Source organism: Coccinella septempunctata, chromosome 2, assembly GCF_907165205.1.
Source record: "Coccinella septempunctata chromosome 2, icCocSept1.1, whole genome shotgun sequence".
NCBI classification, from domain to species: domain Eukaryota; kingdom Metazoa; phylum Arthropoda; class Insecta; order Coleoptera; family Coccinellidae; genus Coccinella; species Coccinella septempunctata.
Window position 1 is genome coordinate 3,312,809 of NC_058190.1, and position 19,764 is coordinate 3,332,572.

General features: G+C 35.6%; 1 protein-coding gene across 1 annotated transcript in view; it reads left to right on the forward strand.

Moving 5' to 3' along the window:
• Positions 1 to 3,012: 3,012 nt before the first annotated feature.
• Positions 3,013 to 19,764, forward strand: part of LOC123307474 (endoplasmic reticulum metallopeptidase 1-like) — a 33,071-nt gene continuing 16,319 nt past the window's right edge. Inside the window, exons 1-4 of the mRNA XM_044889801.1 lie at positions 3,013 to 3,355; positions 10,633 to 11,167; positions 17,831 to 18,000; positions 18,150 to 18,360. Of these exons, the coding sequence (XP_044745736.1) occupies positions 3,347 to 3,355; positions 10,633 to 11,167; positions 17,831 to 18,000; positions 18,150 to 18,360 (925 nt within the window). The 5' untranslated portion in view covers positions 3,013 to 3,346. The remainder of the gene's footprint in view (positions 3,356 to 10,632; positions 11,168 to 17,830; positions 18,001 to 18,149; positions 18,361 to 19,764) is intronic.

Sequence of the window (19,764 nt, forward strand, 5' to 3'; positions counted from 1 at the left end):
ACGAAACTACTTTGTCACTACTGCAAAGTCAAAACAAGTTTAGTTTCTTATGTTTCTTGTTATCTCACGTTGTCCAACAAAGTATTATAATTATTATTTAGAGAAGTTATATTGGGATTATTGCCTGGGTTTCTGAATAGAAATATTGATTCCGAAAAAAGGCAGAAAAGGCAGATTGAGTCCATTTTCTTCTGTTGCAAAATTATTTTTGAACGTCTTTCACATATATTTTCGAAACATCTGTGAACAAACAATAATTATTATTGTTTTTATTTATTCACTATATCTGGGGTGATTGCCTTGTTCGCAATTACCCCAAATGGCATTTCAAAAATAATAAAACAAAAATTTGAGACTGGTACAATATTTTGTTGAATGTTATTTGAGCATCACCTCTATTGAAACAAAGCAATCGATAGAAATTATTTACTATTCGACATCACTTTTTCTATATAAACCACAAGCAAGTTACAAAAAAATTTCGAAATGAATTATCTTGAAAACTATGAACGAGCACCGGTAGTAACTGTTTTCTTTGCACTAAAGATGATTGAAACTAGATAACTTGGTCATGACAACTGAGCGCATGGAGAAGGATCTAGTAGATATCCCTGTGTCCGCTTTTACCCCGCGTCCTGAATTACCCCATCGTCCCCTATATAGGGAGAATGGGCAAGTTTCCTAAATTTCCAAAATCGAATTCAGGATTATTTTTGGAAATCCTTTTCCATAGGTTATCCAACACGTAAAAGATTCGCTTCAAAATTCAGAAATTTCAGAAATACACACTTCGAAACTTAGATGAACATTCGAATATGTAAAAGCTTGTGACGTAGAATGCCTTTACTAAAATCTAGTAACTTTTATCAATTCGACAACAAAGAAACCGATCAAAAGATATAGAATTTTATATCCATAGATTACAAAAAATTGTTTCTGTTATCTGTGTCTACACCTTCCCAAAACCGATGACATTTTGTGTCATTGTTTGTTTTTCTTGTCAAATTTTATCACAAAACTTGCTGTTCATTGTCTATGGTGATCAGAAAACTTTCATTACCATGTTGTAGACATCTTAATTACCATTATTGACTCGATGGGCGTTGCCGGATTGTGAAAATGACGTAGAATGTTCATAAGAGAGCACTTCTGGAATCGGAATTTTCGAAAATGAATACAGAGAAATGCAATATGTTAAAATTCGAGAAAAATATATATAGATATTGTTACGAGACCGTTTCCCACAAGAAGCACGAAATCGCATCGGAACCCGAAACCTAGGATTCCTGGAAGACGACACAAGGCGTGACCACCGATTGTGACTCTTTCCGTTTTTCATAATTTGAATAGTAGTTAGTTGATGTCTAGCGTTAAATAGATTCATTTGCTCGTTCTTTGTACAAATAAAAACGATATCCTTTCTATTGAGTTGTCCTTTAATTATCATTGGCAACCCTAAAAAGAAATAAGTTCTTTTTAAAAATAGACTTTTGGATACGTTATTCATTGAAGTTATGAGGATTTTAATGACATATATTTTGAAATTTAGGAAAATAGCTCATTGTCTAGGACAGCCAGTCAGAATAGTAAAAAAAAGATCATTGTCCATACTCGAGCTCGTCAGCTTAAGATATATGTGGTTAATTAATTATGTTGAAAAGTATATATTCTCTTAATCTGATAATTTAAGCGTGACGAAAATGTGTGGGAAGGCGCCAAACATGCAAAAAAAAGTCACGTCTAGGTACATTCTCCAGCGCGTTGACTTTTTTTCTTATTTCGAAGGTAATGATTCAAGAATAACGGAAATAATATAATCTGACAGTTTCAGCAAGCGGAAACAATAAAAATTGGCCATAAAGGACAAAAAATCAGTATTTTCTTAAATTATCTCATCTCCTGGGATTCCAATTGTTTTCGTATTCATCATAAAAGTTGAAGAGCATGATATTTTATACAAATTTTGTCCGAAGCAATTTTTTCTACGTTTGAACGTATTTGAGTTATATGGTTCATTGACCTTGGCCTTTCGAATGTGTTGTCCTCGTCCTTATCGCCCTCTTATTCGAAATCGGTTGAGAGTATGTAAAATTGCTTCAGACAAAAGTTGTTTAGAATTTTATTATCTACAACTTTCATAATGAATACAGAAACGATTAGAGGTACAGGAAGGGAGATTAAAAATAATGCCTTGTTGTCATCTTCAAATTGTCAGATTGAGATAACCCCCTCGGATTAGTGTCAGATTAATGGGTCAACACGTCTCTAACACCCAGGTTAACCAACTGTATGAACTTGTCCCACTGTTGCCCTGAGGAGACGATATTTTCATTTCAACATCTTAGCACAATAAACAGAGACGGAGATAATGACCAAAGTTGAAATAGATCAAATTTGAATTTTGGGCTATAACTCAAAAACAAAAGAAGAGGAACGCAGTTGATGGCATTATTAGTTTATCGAAAAAAGAAGACATGAATGACACATTCATTTTCCTCTATCTCGTCGTGTTAAAAAGTTTTGTTGTTCGGGTATCACCAATTTTGCCCAGCCTGTACAAGTAACGATTTTTTTTGCATTTTCAAAGGACTGCAGTGACCTTACGTCACGTCCGAAATGTCAGTCCCTTGAAAAGTAGCTTCCTTTGGGTCCAATTGATATATCCTCTAAAAATCTGACAAGCCCGAAACAATTTTTTTAACCATTTTCAACTCGTCCGTGTCCACCACGCAAACTGTCAGATTAACTTGAATTTATCATCAGAGACACGTATGGCATATAGGTACAGTATCTTGTAACCTGCCGTCTTTGCTATTGAGTAGTCAAAGTATATTATTCAAAGGTTGCCCTCGATAATCATAAACTTTTATTGTTATAGTTGAACTCTGCCCCTTACTTGCGTCTATTCACATTACACATGAGTATTGTGGGTTGCCGCATCAGATGAAAGATGAATCGATCAATGTGATTCATTCCATTGAAATAGGTTCATTTATTCCATGATTCCATACTTCGCCAAATTCGTCATCTACAATGATTCAAATATCAAAAAACAGAAGTTCGAAGAACAAAATCTAAAACGTTCATTATCATTTCCCCCTGTATAAAAGCGCGCTCACGGTGAAAATAAACAAAGGAAACGATCTCCCCCGAAGTAGAGCAGAGTTTCTGTCCGAATTATACCGTGTCCCTATCAGATTTTCAGTGTTCGTAAGCGGAAAGTCGGAATAATGTTGTGAGTTGTGAGCTTGATATAATAGGAATAAACGGAAATAAAAAGAGTTGAAAAAACTGATGAATATGTTACTCTGATAAAAATTCGCTAGTGGAAATTCCTCATTCAAAAATGCAGAAGGTAAGAATGATTTGTTTTTGACGTTTAATTTCGAGGTTAGGTCTTCACTCAAAAGTGATAATTAGATCTTTTTCTTTTCATTGTATTATTATGTTGAATGTGAATGAATACCACAACTTAAGAGCGTTTTATGGCATGTTCCATTCCAAAGGAAACTATTTAAGCTATTATTCATACCGAATCTTTGCATTTTGTTCGTTTGTTAACGAACGAATTCACACTATCAATTTGTAAACAATTGGGATACCTAGGTACTTATTTCCAAATAAATCCCAATTGAAGGACATGTGAGAATTATTGATGATAAAAACCTTGTTAGCATTATTTTTAATCCAAACCATATGATAGATGTTTACATATTCACCTTTTCTGAATCATTTAATTATTCCTTCTACCTATTTAAGGTCAAAAAATCGCGCAGTTTAGGATTTAATTCCTCAAAATGGTTTTTGTTTGCCTTGGATGTCTAAGCAACCCATTAAGTGAATCTTACTAGGTTTTTCTCATTAGCAAAGGCAACTTTTGGATGCCAAAATTGTGCTCTCTTTTCAATGTTCTTTTTTTTTTATTTTCCGGTAAAGAAACTAAGCCCCCAATATAAAAATTGTGGAACATTCATTAAATTCGAGATTAAATTCGAATGGAAATTGTTAATGGGATATTGTTCTTTTCATTGTCCTTATTATAATGTCCACTGTGAATTCTCTCATAACTTCCATGACATTCCAAATAAATCTCTATTGAAGGACATTTGAGAATCGTTGATGATGAGTATATATCGGAAAACTTGCATTATTTCAATCAAAACCACATACATATTTACCTTCCTTGAAACATTTGATTATTTTTTACCTCTCATATACCAAGTTCGAAGAATCGCAAATTAAAGGATGTAATTCCTAAAAATGGATTTTTTTATCTTGATGTCTTCATAAGTAACCTAGTAAGAGTATTCTACTAGGTTTTCCTCATTCATGGGACGCCTTGGAGTACCCGAAAAATTCTTAGCAGTGTGTAAAAGCCAGTAAAAGCTTCATACCAACAACTCCGCTAGAATACAGCATAATGGCTCTACAACCGACTATTTCTTAACCAACTCTGGAATAAAACAAGGCTGCGTGTTAGCGCCTTTACTGTTCATTATTTTCGCCATAGCTGTCTCGATAATTGCTGACATGAGTATGCCTGTTAAAGGTGTTGGAATAAGATTCAGATTTGATGGAGGCCTATTAAACCTGAAGCGCCTCAGAGCAAAATCCCGTATGAAGTTCATCACGGAACTTCAATATGCAGACGACGGCGCACTTATCGCTATCAGATCAGATCAGAGGATCTACAGGGTGGGCAAAATTAGTTGTCTACTGAGGGGATCTCGAGAACTATAGCAGCTGGAAGAAAACGAATGACTCATGCTCTAGCTTAATATATAGCCTGGAAGAGTTCCTATCTTGATTTGTTTGTGTATGTGTGTTGGTGTATTATTAATTATATTTTACTTTTCTTTTGACAGGTCGTGTGGTCTAGACGACAAATATTTATATTTGTATACTTACCTATGTATGCATGTGTGAATAAACAATAAATGAATAAACAATAGCTCTTCTTTCATGACTAATCCAAATCTGAAAACAGAATGAGCCTATCATTTTTAGATTTTGAGTTACAAACAAAAATTGAGGTTTTGACGATTCCGTAAAGTTCTCATAACTTTTTTGCCTTTGCAGTTACAGATCTGAAACTTGAACCTTCTTAGGCACTTTCATACGTAGTATCTACTGACAAAAGTTTTTTTCCAATTCAAAAATAACAAATTCAATGAAAGTTTGCATTTAAAACAATGAACATTCACCTAATGATTAGAAATGAAAAAATATTTTGAGCTCATCAGTGAATTCTACGTCCTACGTAAAAAAAGTACCTGTAAAAGGTTCAAGTTTCAGATTTGTAACTTCAAAGACCAAAAAGTTATGAGAGCTTGTTAAATTCAAAAACGAAGTATCGTAGGAGGCTGCGGTTTTCACTTTCACCATTCCTTGTTTCTCCGAAAAAGAGCTCGGAAATATGTCATCCGTTTTCTTCTAGCTGCTATAGCTCTCGAGATCCTCTCAGTAGACAACGAATTTTGCCCACCCTTTACAGATAATGTTGGACACTTATAAACATAAATATACGAAGTTTTAGGCATTAGACTCAATATTGACAAAACCAAAATCCTGGTAAGTCCGCCAGAAAGCCTTCAAACAGATATAGAACAGGTCGAGCAGTTCAAATACTTGGGAAGTTTCATAAATACTAGGGCTAACCTAGACACGGAAATACAAAACCGTATCAATTCGGCATCACGGGCATTCTGGAAGCTAAAGGACAGAGTGTTTCAAAATCACGACCTCAATCTGAAGATCAAGACAGCTGTTTACAAAGCAGTGATCCTCCCAACGTTTCTTTACGGAAGCGAAAGCTGGACGCCCTACAGGCGACATATTAAACAGCTTGAACAAACGCAACAACGTCATCTAAGACAAATAATGCATATTAGATGGTTCCACAAAGTTTCAAGTGCAGAAGTCTTGCAGCGCGCGAGTTGTATAACAATTGAGACTCAAGTAACGAGGGCCCCAGTCAGATGGAGCGGCCACATTCTGAGGATGCAAGACATAAGACTACCCAAAATAGCTCTGTATGGCGAATTCACAGATTGAGCTCGGAAACCAGGAGGCCAGTATAAGCGTTTTCAGGATATACTGTATCAATCCCTAAAATCAGTTAATGCCAATCAAAACTGTGAACAACTAGTGTAAGTCAGATCACTCTTGTGTTGTTCAATTCGAGGGTTCAATTTAATCAGATATCACCTATTTTTCAAAATGTTTACTAAAAACCAATGTTGAAATGAAATTTTCATAAAGTCTCTGAAATTGGCCGGACATTGAGGTGCTGTGGTATGTAAACGAAGATGTGGTTCACTTTCATCACATACAAATTTTTGAAAATTTTTACGAAATTCAAGGTTGAAATGAAATCTCTGAAAATTGGTCCATCTTCGCGAATTCCTAGTATGTAAACCAGTTATCCAAAAAGTACGCGCTTAGGCTCATTCGAAGCAGAAATAAGGAGAGCCTGTCAGAATAGGAAAAAAACGATCATCGTACATACTCGAGCGTGTCCGATTAAGATATACACTGCGCAAAAAAATTAACGCACATTATGGAAATCTCAAATTGAACTGAACTGAAGGTGTTCTCAATGATAATTATTTTTATCAGAATTATGCATGCATATGTTATTCACTTTCAACGGTTTTCTTCAATACAGATGTTTTTTCCCAGCAGGAATAAAAAGATGATATTATCAGATTTTGAATGTGTTGGCTCCATTCTAAAATCAGTTGATCTCGATCAATATTAGTGATCAATAGTTTTTCTTTCGTTTGATTTTCTACACTCGATCGCTATGCAACGCGAAACACGCAATTTGACCCAAGAGGAATGTGCCCAAGCGGTAGTTTTGCGAGAATAAGGGTGGACATACACAAGAATTGCAGAAAGGGCAGAAAGGTTTGGAGTTTCCCATAAAAGTGTGTCCAGAATGTTCCAGCGATTCAGGGAGACAGGTATTAATGTCGGAAGACCAGGACAGGGTAGACCACGGGTAACAACTGCAATTCAAGAACGTTACTTGAGAGTAATGAGGATAAATTCAGATGCATACCACCCGACGATATGTTAGGCGTGATCACATTCTTCGTTACTTGAGAGTTTCTTCGTTGAGACAACGGTTTGCAACCGCTCGCCTCTTTCAAATTCAGCTTGAGCAAACTCATGAGGTGCAAATAAGCACTTAGACAATAAGAAATCGCCTCAGAGAATATGATTTAAGGCTTCGTGTCGCGGCAAGAGGCCCAGCTCTTACCCCAGCCCATCGAAGGGCTCGTTTGGATTTTGCGAGAGAGCATATCCATTGGGAAGAGGCCGATTGGGAAAGAGTTCTCTTCACAGATGAGTCTAGATTTTGCCTTTACCATTGTGATCGACGTTCCCTTGTATACAGACGTCCACATGAAAGATATGCTCAGTGCAATTTCCTGAATACTACTGGTTTCGGGGAAGGATCGATTATGGTATGGGGTGGAATATCTGCTCGCACAGACCTAGTGGTCGTTGATAATGGAGCTATGAATGCTGATAAGTATATAAGGAACATTCTTGAAGAGCATGTAGTGGCATTTGCCCCATACATCGGTGGAAATTTCATTTTTATGGACGATAATGCCAGACCTCATCGTGCGCGCATCGTTCAGGAGTACCTTGAAGAGGTTGAAGTCTCTCGAATGGAATGGCCAGCAAGAAGTCCAAATCTCAATCCGATTGAGCAGGTTTGGGACAACCTCAATAGAAGGCTGAGAAGTTCAGAAAATCATCCAGCTACTCTTAATGACTTAGGAATCCAACTCGGAGAAATCTGGCAAGGATTAGATCAGAACATTTTAAGATCACTCATTTTGAGTATGAACCGTCGTTGCCGAGCTGTAATTAACGCAAGGGGTGAAAATACCAAGTATTAAATCACTTATCAGCATTTCAGTATTTTGAAAATTGTTCATTTCTCTTCTTTCACATAAGATTCGGTGACATCCTGAATATTTCTTCCATTTAATGTGTCTTGTTTCGTTCAAAACTTTCCCGAGAGAACATAAAAAATAAGTTATAAAGTCAATGTAGAGTTAACTTTCATTAAAATTAAGATTTTCAGAATGTGCATTAATGTTTTTGCGCACTGTATGTCGTTAATTACATGTTGAAAAGTATATATCTTGATCTGATAATTTAAGCGTGACGAAAATGTGTGGGAGGGTGCGTCGGAGGGCGCCAAACGCAAAAAAAACGTCATGGGGAATTCATTCTCGAGCCCGGTGTTTTTTTTTTTTTCATTATTTTGAAGCTATTAATTCAAGAATAACTGAATAAATATAATCTGACAGTTTCAGCAAGCCGAAACAATAAAAATTGACCATAAAGATCACAAAAATAAGTTTTTTTTAATTATCTCCTCTCCTTAACTTCAGATTGTTATCGCATTCATTATTGAAGTTGTAGAGCATAACATTTACTAGAAATTTCGCCCGAAGCAATGTTTTCTACGTTTGAACGTTCTTGAGATAATATAATATGGCGCTGAATATATGTACATTATACTGGGTTTCTACCTTGACCTTTCCCATGTGTGGCTAAGCTCCTCGCTCTTATCACCCCCTAGCTCGAAATAATATTGCTGCAAACAAAAGTTGTATAGAATTTTATTACCTACAACTCGCATAATGAATAAAAAAACGATTAGAGGTACAGGCAAGGAGATATTTAAAAAAATGCCTTGTTATCATCTTCAAACTGTCTGATTAAGAAAAACCCCCTGATTTCTGCCAGGTTAATGGGTCAACACGTCTGCAACAGCGAGATTTCAATTTCAAATGAAAATAAAGAACATCCGGCAGCGTATTTCATTGATATCAATTGATTCCAAAGAAATTCAGATGAAAACTGACATCCTGATCACAAAACAAAACCATACTTTTATTCTGTCGCTCAGAATGTTTGTTCTCTGGTCTCATAAAGCTGATATTGGAATTCAATACAAGTAATAGAATTCGTATTTCGTGCCCCTCAATTATAAAACAGAAAACTGTTATCAATCAGTTTTCTGTATGAACGAACAGCGCCATCTCATTGTCAAATGTGGCAAACAGGCCAAAATGTAGTCAGCTTTTAGTACTAGAGATGTGAGGGCGTTTCCTAGCTTTCTCTTCTATAATCTTTTCATATAATCAATTTCACATATCGATGGAAGGATATTTTGACATGGCTTTTACTTGCGCAAAAACATTTCTTAGTTATTACTTTTATTAGTATTATTACTATGTACTTAGTTATTGCCGAGGTTATTGCACTATTTGTCAAAAGCACTTTCGTGAAACAATCATGCCTAATAAATGGTATATAATATAATATTGAATTCATTAAGCAACACCTTGTACTAAAAGTTAATCACTGGTTCGAATACCGAATATAAAACTGATTTTTGTGGAGGATATTTGGTGAACCACTCTGGAAGCGAGTTTTATTTTTCCATCGAGGTTTCCATTATATTCGATGCACTTTGGATACTTCATTGGACTTGGGTCTGTGCATATATCCTATAAAACAAATAATTTTATTACATTCACGTAATTAAAGATTGAAATTTCAATTCAACTAATTAAAGATTGAAATTTCAGATTTACGAACCTCGAATATATGTAGTTGGCTTTCAATGCCGAACTTAATTAGTGCAATTGCTCCACTAGTGTATATGCGTCTTTTGAACATGATTTATTTATTATTCTACTAATATTTACTTTCGAAAACAAGTTAGTACTTTATTATTGAATTCAGTTATCGAGAATGCACGAAATAATGAAAATTATTCTATATTTGTCATTGAGTTGAGAGAAATCCAAAGGGGTATTATGTTAACCCTGTTTCACCCCATTTTTATGACGATTGTTGGAGAATTCAAACAAGAAAAAGATAGTGATGACCTAAATCAATCATCACGTGATAAGTTTATTTTCATTGCTTTGCGATAATTCAGATGAGAATAAATGATCTAAGGTCGTATTAGAATCTATTTCAGCAGGTATTCAGCTTCATTTTTTTTTTCAATCAATTTTTCACAATCTTTCTGATTGTGAAAATATCCAGCTGAAATATTATGTCGTTTAGATTCAGATGAATTTATTATATAAATTCTCTCACATTGTATATGTTCGCTATCGTCTGACGTATTGTGGATTTTAGAATATCAGGGTATAACTATTTGAATGAGCGGACCTGAATTCTAAATAGCACTTCCTGAAACCCTGTCTCTTTTTTCAATCACTTTCGGCATTTTCGTAATAAAAATTGATATTAGTTGTGGCAACGGCGTTATGACATTAACGACATTTCATGAGTGCCAACCTAACTTCGTTCTAGTTACAAAAACTTGAGAAAATTATTTCATGGCCAACCGACTGCTAAAATAAATTTGAATGAAGTATAGATAGCGTGGTGCTGAAACTTGTAATTTACAAATTGAAGAGAAACACACGGATACTTTTCAAATATCGTATCAGATACGTAATGGTTACAGAAAAATAATGCATAACAAAATTTCATATTAGATCGCCCAAGAAAACATATCAAATTTTTTTCTATAAAAACATTTTTTTTCGACCATATTCAATTCTCGAATTTTTGTTTCAGGCATCTTCTTTGAGGAACAGGATCGGCAAGGAAAAACTGTACAAGTATTTGGACGATGAAGAAGAAAAAATCAAATCGTACAAGCCAATACCCCTACGCCATTTCATTTATTTTCTGTTATTGATAGTGATAGTATTCATTTTAGTCATAATTGTAGAAAAAAGGTTACCAAAAGGATTGAGTATCGACGAAGAGAAAGATCATCCTAATAAATTCATAGCAGAAAGAGCTCATATTATTTTGAGGGAACTGACCAGTGTAGGACCGAGAATAGCAGGAAGCTACGAGAACGAAGTTCTAGCCGTCAATTATCTAATTAATCAAACGAAAAAAATACTTCGTGAAGCGCACGATAACCATGTGATAGAATTAGATGTTCAAAAAACGAGCGGCGACTTCAACTTGGAGTTTTTGGACGGTATGACGAATGTTTACAGGGATATGCAGAATGTGATCGTTAAAGTGGGATCGCGCATCAAGTCTCCTTATAGCTTACTCATCAACTGCCACTTTGATACTGTTATAAACAGCCCAGGTAATTATACATGTTCAGTAATAGGTTTACAAAAAACAGAACTACCAGTATTTTAATGAATTTACTCGAAAGAATGCCTAGGAATATATTCGTTCAAGTCAGTATAAGAAGCAGTAAGTTTTTCAACTATATCTTCAAAGTGCTTTTTGTTTCATCATCTCACACACAAAAATACGCGAGAATGATGTTCTTCTTCAATTAGCGTTCGATCGTAGTACAAAATGTTGTTCTTCAATGTATTTATCACGTCTAGAGTGAGAAGACTAGAATTTTTTCAACAGCTCAGCGAGTTTGAATGAAGGGCCTCTAGGATGCTTACGAGAGGATGCTTTGCCAGTAGTTACTAATATGTATTCTCTATTCACTTTTATTTTAGCACTCGGTTGGCTATGGAAATTTGACACATTCCACTCTGTATAGTACGAAAATGAAGGGGTCATGACGCTTGTCAAAATATTTCTGTGTTTTGAATCAGCGCCAGGTTGTCCGTTCTACGTAAAAGTCTTAGTAATAACGTCTTATCACAATGTAAAAAGATGGAAAATATGGAGTCGAAAATATATGTGAACATAATTGACGTTTATACAAACTGATTGAAGGCATACCAAATCTAGTTATTTGCATGGCAAATACAAGAGATCAGTTTTAAAATACAGGGTGGCCATTTGAAAACGAAACAGAAGAGATTACAGACGAAATTAATTTTTTCGATAGAAATGCTCGGACAGGTCGATTTCTGTTTCGAGGGGGACAACTTAAGATGTAGGTTACGGACGCATAGCGCTTCAACCCTTGCTACTACAACCCTCACCCCCAATTTTTGAATATGGAAGATGGGGTGAGTGATACCTCATTTGAAAGGTATTTTTATACTAATTTCAGCACAGTAATTGTTTTTTCATTTTATGCATTAGTTCTCGAAATATTCTTAACTAAGTATTTGAAAATGAAGTGGTGTTTTCATGGCCCTTGTAGTGTTTTTTTGTGAAAAATCGACATTTTGAGCTTCGAAACAACCATGACTTGAAGAATTCTGCGGTTCTATTCGCACATTGATTGTTTGCAAAAAAAAGTGAAATTATTTCCACCCGCTCTGCAATTAAATAAACCATGTCGAACAATGAATTAGAACACATACAAGTCTCGATTCAAAACTAAGAATAATTCACATGTCATAGAACAAGTAAGCCAACTTGATTAAAGATTTCTATGTCAGTGGATTGGAGGAAGGAAGCCACAGTCATGGTTGTTTTGAAGCTTTTTCACAAAAAAGCACTACAAATTCCTTGAAAACACCACTTCATTTTCAAATACTTAGTTAAGAATATTTCGAGAACTAATGCATAAAATGAAAAAACAATTACTGTGCTGAAATCAGTATAAAAATACCTTCCAAATGAGGTATCACTCACCCCATCTTCCCTATTCAAAAATTGGGGGTGAGGGTTGTAGTAGCAAGGGTTGAAGCGCTATGCGTCCGTAACCTACATCTTAAGTTGTCCCCCTCGAAACAGAAATCGACCTGTCCAAGCATTTCTATCGAAAAAATTTATTTCGTCTGCAATCTCGTCTGTTTCGTTTTCAAATGGCCACCCTGTATATTTATTCTTGCTATGGAAGAAAATTGAATTATTGATACATAATATGCAGTAGCTTGAGAAGAATTAATGTTGGTTATCTTCTTTGGCTAAAGGTTAAATACGTTACATCAGTTGTAGATTCAAAAAATATTAACCCGAAGATAAAATGCATACGATATAGTGGTTGGGAATGGGAACGGGTATCTCTCGAAGGAATTAACGGATATTTACAAGAATATTAAATTCTCCAAAAAAAATCAGCCTGCATCAATGGAAGTCAAAAGAATTAGAGGAAGTTTTAAGGAAAGAGGAACTTAACGTAAACAAGAATTTCACATGAATTAACAACTAAAAGGACAACTGGCTCGTAATACTGGCTATTTATTTTCAATACTTTGATATGATGATGATAATTAGATATGTATTGATCCTTTGAGACTTATACAATATGTGGGACAAGTCAAATGAAAAATAGAAAACTTAATTTTCTGGAACTTATTCTACGATAACATTCATCGAAAATTCTGTAGGTAGTAAATTTTCGCATTCGTCCATAAAATGAAGGTCTCCCATCAGAAGTAAATTCTTTGTCATACTCTTCAATCACAATCTTTCTGATTGTGCAAACATTCAGCTAAAATACACTGCGCAAAAAAATTAACGCACATTCTGAAAATCTCAATTTTAATGAAAGTAACTCTACATTGACTTTATAACTTATTTTTTATGTTCTCTTGGGAAGGTTTTGAACGAAACAAGACACATTAAATGGAAGAAAAATTCAGGATTTCACCGAATCTTATGTGAAAGAAGAGAAATGAACAATTTTCAAAATACTGAAATGCTGATAAGTGATTTAATAATTGGTATTTCCACCCCTTGCGTTAATTACAGCTCTGCAACGACGGTTCATACTCAAAATGAGTGATCTTAAAATGTTCTGATCTAATCCTTCCCAGATTTCTCCGAGTTGGATTCCTGAGTCATTAAGAGTAGCTGGATGATTTTGTGAACATTTCAGCCTTCTATTGAGGTTGTCCCAAACCTGCTCAATCTAATTGAGATCTGGACTTCTTGATGGCCATTCCATTCGAGAGACTTCAACCTCTTCAAGGTACTCCTGAACGATGCGAGCACGATGGGGTCTGGCATTATCGTCCATAAAAATGAAATTTTCACCAATGAATGGGGCAAATGGCACTACATGCTCTTCAAGAATGTTCCTTATATACTTATCAGCATTCATAGCTCCATTATCAACGACCACTAGGTCTGTGCGAGCAGTCAAAGATATTCCACCCCATACCATAATCGATCTTCCCCCGAAACCAGTAGTATTCAGGAAATTGCACTGAGCATATCTTTCATGTGGACTTCTGTATACAAGGGAACGTCGATCACAATGCTAGAGGCAGAATCTAGACTAATCTGTGAAGAGAACTCTTTCCCAATCGGCCTCTTTCCAATGGATATGCTGCAAAATCCAAACGCGCCCTTCGATGGGCTGGGGTAAGAGCTGGGCCTCTGGCCTTAAATTATATTCTCTGAGGCGATTTCTTATTGTCTGAGTGCTAATTTGCACCTCATGAGTTTGCTCAAGCTGAATTTGAAGGAGGCGAGCGGTTGCAAACCGTTGACTCAACGAAGAAACTCTCAAGTAACGTTCTTGAATGGCAGTTGTTACCCGTGGTCTACCCTGTCCTGGTCTTCGGACATTCATACCTGTCTCCCTGAATCGCTGCAACATTCTGGACACACTTTTATGGGAAACTCCAAACCTTTCTTCAATTCTTGTGTATGTCCACCCTTCTTCTCCCAAAACTACCGCTTGGGCACATTTCTCTTGGGTCAAATTGTGTGTTTCGCGTTGCATAGCGATCGAGTGTAGAAAATCAAACGAAAAAAAAACTATTGATCACTAGAATTGATCGAAAACAACTGATTTCAGAATGGAGCCAATACATTCAAAATCTGATAATATCATCTTTTTTTATTCTTGCTGGGAAAAAACATCTGTATTGAAGAAAACCGTTGAAAGTGGATAACATATGCATGCATAATTCTGATAAAAATAATTATCATTGAGAACACCTTCAGTTGTTGAATAAATTTGAGATTTCCATAATGTGCGTTTATGTTTTTGCGCAGTGTATAAGTTGTTTAAATTCAGATGAAACGTTATATAAATTCACTTACATTAAATATGTTCGCTACCGTCTGATATATTGTAGATATTAGAATATCAGTGTTACCTACCTTAATGAACGGACCTGAATTCTGAATAACATTTCCTGAAACCCTGTCTTTCTCACTTTCGGCATTTTTGTAACATTAATTGATATTAGTTGTGGCAACGGCGTAATGACATTAACGACATCTCATGAGTGCCAGCCGTACTCCGTTCTCGTTACAAAAAATTGGGAAAATTATTTCATGGCCAACCGAGTGCTAAAATTAAAGCGAATGGAGTATAAATATGGTAGTGGATTGTGGTCGGTTATTGAATCAAGAAGATTTTGATCTATTACTTATCTAACCCTAAGAAACATGTACCTATACAAAAAAAAAAAGTTATACCGCGCCATATTCGTAAAAAGACTGCAGTTATACATTCTTGGAATAAATTTCACTCCTTCCGGGCTCATTTCCAATTCTATCCTATATTCCACAAAATACGATTCCCAGACTGTAGTCGTGTAAACCCCTATGTTCCAACTCTTTCCTTAATTCGAATGTAAGGGACAAGGACACTTGGCAGTCCGAATGGAATACGTGCACCATCTTCAATAAATAATTAGTTTCTGTTCCCTCGAATAGAGTTCCTGGTTTTGATCTCACCAGGAAAATATGGAGTATTCTGAATCGTAAAATAAAGATGTCACGGACGTTGCTTTCCAGATGGAATTCAAGAGCCCTACTTGTGAATGCGGGGAACCAAAAGAAACTATAAATCATCTGATTATTCATTGTCCCATTTATGAATTTCAGGATGGTTTTTAGGTTATCTGATATATTGAATTCAATTTTATTATTTTACATTTTTTACTTTTGTTCTTTCTATTTCACATTAGGGTTTCTGGCAACTTGGAGAAGACTCTCTGGATTATCTTCTTTTTTTTCGAGGAAAGGATGAATTTTTAGCAGAGAGAGATGCCCTTCAGTATCAAATATTTCAGCTTATTCCGTAAACACTTCCATTTCTTACAATCCACTACACTCGCTGGGAGAAAGGGTATTTACTGGGTTTTTCCTTAAGTAACCTGTTATAGATGGTGGTGATGAATGGTATTCACCATTTCAATTTTAGCGCTTTTGGTCATATTGAACCGCAAGTTACCATACTCGAGAACTGGGTTAAACTTCTGGTTATTGAAGTATGGTTCGGTTAATAACCGCAGGTTACCATACTCGAGAACTGGTTTAAACTTCCGGTTATTGAATTTAGGTTATGATTGGCGTTCCTACTTGCTGTTGATCTATTGCTATTTCGAATATTTTGACCTTCTTCAGGGATTTTCGTGCAGTCTGAAATAGAAAGGCTTCTTGATTCCTGATTTCATGACGAGCTTCTATCCTTAAGGGTGGCTCTTCACATCTCAATGTTCTTATTCCCATTTTGAACCTTAGTTGATGGCGTTGGTATTTCAAACTTGGCAAACCTCCCTGCATTCGAGGAAGGTGTATTATTTGTATGGAACAGTTAAAAGGAGGCCTATAATTCATGTTCATCACTTCTCTTCTGATAGTGAATTGTGGAAAATGGGATATGTGCATAGAAAATGTCCAACCTTCAAAAAATCTTGAAAAGTAAAAGTGGAACATGATATAACAAAAAAGAAAAACTCACACATGGAATGAACTATAAGTATTCCACTTTTATGTAACTGCTATAGTTCAGGGTCTTTTACGGGCAGATACCCCCTGTACATAATAATAATAATTTTATTGAATCCTTCAAGACATGGTTCATGTATAGAACAAGTCTTTTAACAACCAAAGAAAATTCAAACGGAAAAGAAAAGAAAATCATTATGTTTCATACAATAACAGAACTTGAACATTAACTTTTGCTATAGAAACATCTTTCCAGCAAGAGTCCCTCTTTTTCCCTCTTAAATCTAAAGTAATTTAAATTATTTAATCTGTTTGATAGATTACTATAAAGTTGAACCCCACTATACATAGGTGAATTCTCGAATTTAGATGTTCTTGTATGCAGGGATTGATATTGTGTTCTTATGCCTGGTATCATTTTCGTTATATTGAGAGCATTTCTTCAGAGACTGAACATTCTTGTGAATATGTAATAAAGATGTTGAAATATAAATACCAGGAAAACTCATGATTCTATGTTCTAAAAACATTGGGCCATATGCATAAAGAAGTAGTAAATGCTTTCATTTCAGTTTATTGGAAGGAAATTATTCATTTTATAAGCAACTGACGAAGATAGTATTATAGTAAAAGCAAATACTCTTCTTTATGCATACGACTCATTGGTTTACGGGACTTCTGAGGTTTTCGATCGAAGATGAGTCGAATAATTCTCTTTTGAGCAATAAAAACTACGTTTCTGCCTGTTGTCCCTCCCCAAAGAATGACATTGTAATTCATATGTGAAAATACAATTGAGTAATAAATACTTATCAACATCCCTGGTGAATCGATATGACTGCCAATTCGATTTTTTATCGACCTTCAATCCCAAAAACTTTACGCATACAGAAGATGTTAATTTTTTGAGAAGATCAAGGACCAACTGTTCACGTATCTGAAAATGAACTAGATTAGTTTTACTAACATTTGAAATCAAAGAATTTTTCCTGCACCAGTACGAAAAATCAAATCATTAACAAATAGTATAAATAGAAGTGTCCCAACAACAGATCCCTGTGGTACACCCATTTGAATAGGTTAATCCTTGGAAATGTTCTGATTGTAGCATAAAAACATTTTTCGATCTGTGAGATAACTGTTTACCCGTTCGAATATTAACTTCTTCTCTTCTCAACATTGTTTAATTCATTCTGTTTGACACTTCTCGAGAACCACCCTTATTATGTTTCTGTTCCGTGAATTGTAGGTGCGAGTGATGATGGTGCCGGATGTGCGGTAATGATGGAAATTCTGAGGGTGATAACAAAATCCGATAAAATTCTTAGGCATAATATAATATTTTTATTCAATGGTGGTGAGGAAAACTTCATGCCAGCCTCCCATGGCTTCATCACTCAACACAAATGGGCTAAAGAGGTAGGTTTTGATGGAATTCAAGAAAAAATGTTCACCATTAACCTAGCTTTTATCAGCTGATATTTGTCATTAAGTTAGTAGAACTGTACAGGTTGCACCAAGTAACTTAACATTTTATGAAATATTTCACCTCCATTTTCTCATTGCAGATTCGTGCCTTTATCAATTTGGAAGCTTGTGGCGCAGGCGGTAGAGAAATTCTCTTCCAGGCCGGTCCTTATCATCCGTGGATTATGGAAACCTATTCTGAGGAAGTGCCTTATCCATTTGCATCGTCACTGGCTCAAGAAATCTTCCAAAGTGGTGTTATTCCAGGCGATACAGATTATCGCATATTCAGGGATTTCGGCAACCTTTCAGGTAATTAATGATTTTATATTTATCTAAGGTTTTTTTTTGGATCACCGAGATGTTCTATATAAGTATAACTCATTCACTCATCTGCCAACTCAAACCAAAAGTGAAATTGAAAAATTTTGTCGAGGTGAAGACACTATGTACAGAGAGTAGAAAGGAGGGAAAATAACAAAAAAGTGTCCCTTTAAACGAGTATCAATAAAGGCGGGCGGAGTTTTAGCGTCCATTTTATTCTAGGTTATGTGTTACATCTCACCATAGACTTATAATACATGGACTCACTCTCACTGTCACGTGACTTTTCAGTAGATCGAGAATTGCATTAAAGAGAGAAGAGCTTATGCGTTCTAATCGAATAAGAAAGAGATGAACTGATTCCGTGTGGGCAATGTCAAAATCATATGATGGATATAAACATGTGACGCAGACGTTGCCCACAAGGTGTTTACACGTTGATTAATTATTATTCACATTATATTTATTTGCCTAGACATCAACAAAGCATTTGACAGCATTTGGCATAGAGGACTACTGTTTAAATTACACCAACTCGACACTCCCCACTATCTCATAAAAATAATCAAGGAATTCTTGGAAGATAGAAAACTGACAGTTAAGATAAATGAGACGACCTCTTCCTGGTTCTCCCCAGAGCAGGGCACACCACAGGGTTCACCACTGTCCCCGTTCCTCTATAACATATACTGCAGCGATATATATAATGCACCCAGCCAATCACAATACCTTCTACAGTATGCTGACGACACAATAGTTATTTCACACGAAAAAACAGAACAAAAATGCCTGAAAGGCCTACAACTCTACACAAACAGTCTAGTTTCCTGGTTTCACAAATGGCGACTTCAACCTAATCCAAGCAAATCAAAACTGATAATATTCAATCATAAGATACGTCCAAATTCACCAACAATCCAGATTGAAAACAACATCATATCACCATCTCCATCAATAAAATACCTAGGCATACAAGTAGACAACAAGGCCAATATGAAATTGAATTCCAACATAGCCAAAAAAAAAAAACAATAGCAAGAGCTAAACATTTCAGATGCCTCACATATAACGACCAAGGAATAAGTTTGGAAAATTCCATCAAAATCTACAAAACCATCTGTAGACCAATTTTAGAATATGGACATCCACTATATACAAACGTTGCGGACTCGGTAATGAGAAATATAGAAGTAGGAGAAAGATCAGCACTAAGAATTATAACTCGACTGAGACACCCACTTAATAAACTCCACAACCCATCAAATGAACTATTATATGAAAAAGCCAACATACAGCCAATCAAGGAGAGACTAGAGAAACTGAATAGAAGATTTGCACAAAGATTGAAAGAAATAGAGGATGTTGAAATCATGTTCCACAAGGACCCCCCGG